At 35.9% G+C, this 1,921-nt stretch overlaps 1 protein-coding gene across 1 annotated transcript; it reads right to left on the bottom strand.

Annotated features, from left to right (window-relative positions):
- Positions 1-611: 611 nt before the first annotated feature.
- On the bottom strand, positions 612-1,252 carry LOC135441255 (uncharacterized). Its single transcript, XM_064700802.1, has 3 exons — positions 1,015-1,252; positions 793-952; positions 612-730 (listed from the first exon to the last, which is right to left on the bottom strand). Exons 1-3 carry the CDS (start codon positions 1,213-1,215, stop codon positions 612-614), a joined length of 480 nt encoding a protein of 159 aa, XP_064556872.1. The 5' UTR covers positions 1,216-1,252.
- Between the last annotated feature and the right edge of the window lie 669 nt (positions 1,253-1,921).

Raw genomic sequence — 1,921 nt, 5'->3', positions numbered from 1 at the left:
TCAGCGGACCAAACTGTCGCAAATGATATCGCAAACTGGTGAAATGCGAGACTTTACCCGACAAAACTCTCGGAATCGCATCGGGAAACGATAGCAATATGAATGATATGTCGTTCAGTTTGTGGCAGTTCAAGTTTCATTTACGATTGTCGCAAGAAATACGGCTAGCGAGCCTTTTGTAATATGTTTTGCGAGCCTTTTCTGATATTTCTAACGAGTCTTATAAAATATTTTCTGTGAAACGTTTTTGATTCAAAACAGTTTTAAAAAAAATAATTTTAAGCCGGTAGCAATATTAAAAAAGTCTCTTAAATGATAAGGCAAAAGGCTCGCAGGAATTATGTTTTACGAAACTTTTTTTGATTAATGTCCATTTTGTTCCCATAAAAATGTTGCTTGTTGTTTTTTTTTTTTAATATTCATTTTAAATTCAAATTTTATTTTGAAAATAAAATAAATAATAATGATTTAAACTAATTTTTTTCTGATAATTACAATAAAAGTTTATACATAAATAAATTAGAGTAATTTAAAACTATTTTTCATTAATATTATAAATGGTTATTATTATTAATATTATATTATAAAATTATATTTTAATTTTTTTGGCATCAGCCTTTTCTACGCGCCACTCTTTCCTGCGTGACTCTTTCCTGCGCGTATTGAAAATATTTTTGAGTGACGCGGTCGAAATCGCCGTCTTCCAGCGTAAACTTCTGTTTAAATGCATCTGTAGACATTAACAAAATAATATTAAATCGCACATATACAAGTTTTAAAAGTAATGCTTACTTCGCATTGCCAATGTGGTTCGAAGGCCTCTGACACACACTTTTTTCTCCGTCCCACGCCAGGAGCATTGTCTTGCCACATCGTCCGTTATTATTTGGCGCCAGGAGCTCCTAATGAACTTGTCGTAGGTCTTTTCACCGCTTTCGACTAATTCAATGACCTTAAGGAAAATGTAGGATTTATAAGTGAATAGTAAAAGTATTTAATTTAAAGTTTCCTTACCAAGTTTTTAAGGGACTTCTCTTCTTTGAGACATTCTTCAAATGCCTCAAAGTCCCCAAGAGTTGCTTTTGGCGCACTTGGCAGCGTCAATTTTGCCTTGTGCGCCTCTCCGCAAACTCGTCCCTTTATAATTGATACTTCATTTCTTAATGAAGTCAATTCAGCCCCTTGACGATCAATTGTCATCAACATTTGATGCATCAGGCATAATAGTTCTGCAAATATATTAGAAGAAAATCTGTTAAATATGGATTTAATTCGAAAATTTTTTATTACATTACCGGAATGATTGCATTGAGCTTTTGAGTTATTCATTCCTTTAGTATTTGGTGGATTATTAGTTAAGCCTGAATATTGGTGAAATAAAAATGAATAAAATATATATAAAATGTAAAATTATGTCAATAAGTTACCTGATAGACTTTTTTTTTTTTTTGTTTGTTTATTGTATTGAATCAAAAATAGCATACATTTTTATATCAACACAGTTGGTTTAGGTGATATTACACCAAGCCTGGTTGGGTCCTCAGGCTTTATCGTGGACAAACGTCAAAGGCAGCTTTTTGAGTAAGGCTGCATCGTCACATAGGTAGTCGGGGGACTCTGGGGCGTCTCCTATGTCGTGGTTGGAGGAGGTCCTTGAACGATCTTCTCTTGAGCCTCCTGACTACACACCTTCCAGCGAGGTCTCTTGCTACCCGGCTGCAGTGTCGCTGCAAGCGTTCGTTGTACCGGTTGGCGAATGCTCCAACTTGGCTGTCTATGGTCTCCATTTTGAGGTCTCTGTGCAAGGTAGAATTTCTGACGTACCAGTCAGCACCCGTAATTCGGCGCAAGGCCAAGTTTTGGAGTGTCTGAATCCGTCTTCGATTTGTCCGAGATGCAATGCCCTAAACCTGAATACCGT

This window comes from Drosophila montana, unplaced genomic scaffold (genome assembly GCF_035044405.1).
Source record: "Drosophila montana isolate Dmon_TW-CO22-7 unplaced genomic scaffold, ASM3504440v1 contig_1217_1, whole genome shotgun sequence".
NCBI lineage: Eukaryota > Metazoa > Arthropoda > Insecta > Diptera > Drosophilidae > Drosophila > Drosophila montana.
Note: the sequence above shows the minus strand (reverse complement) of the source record. Positions and strands in the feature narration are given on the sequence as shown.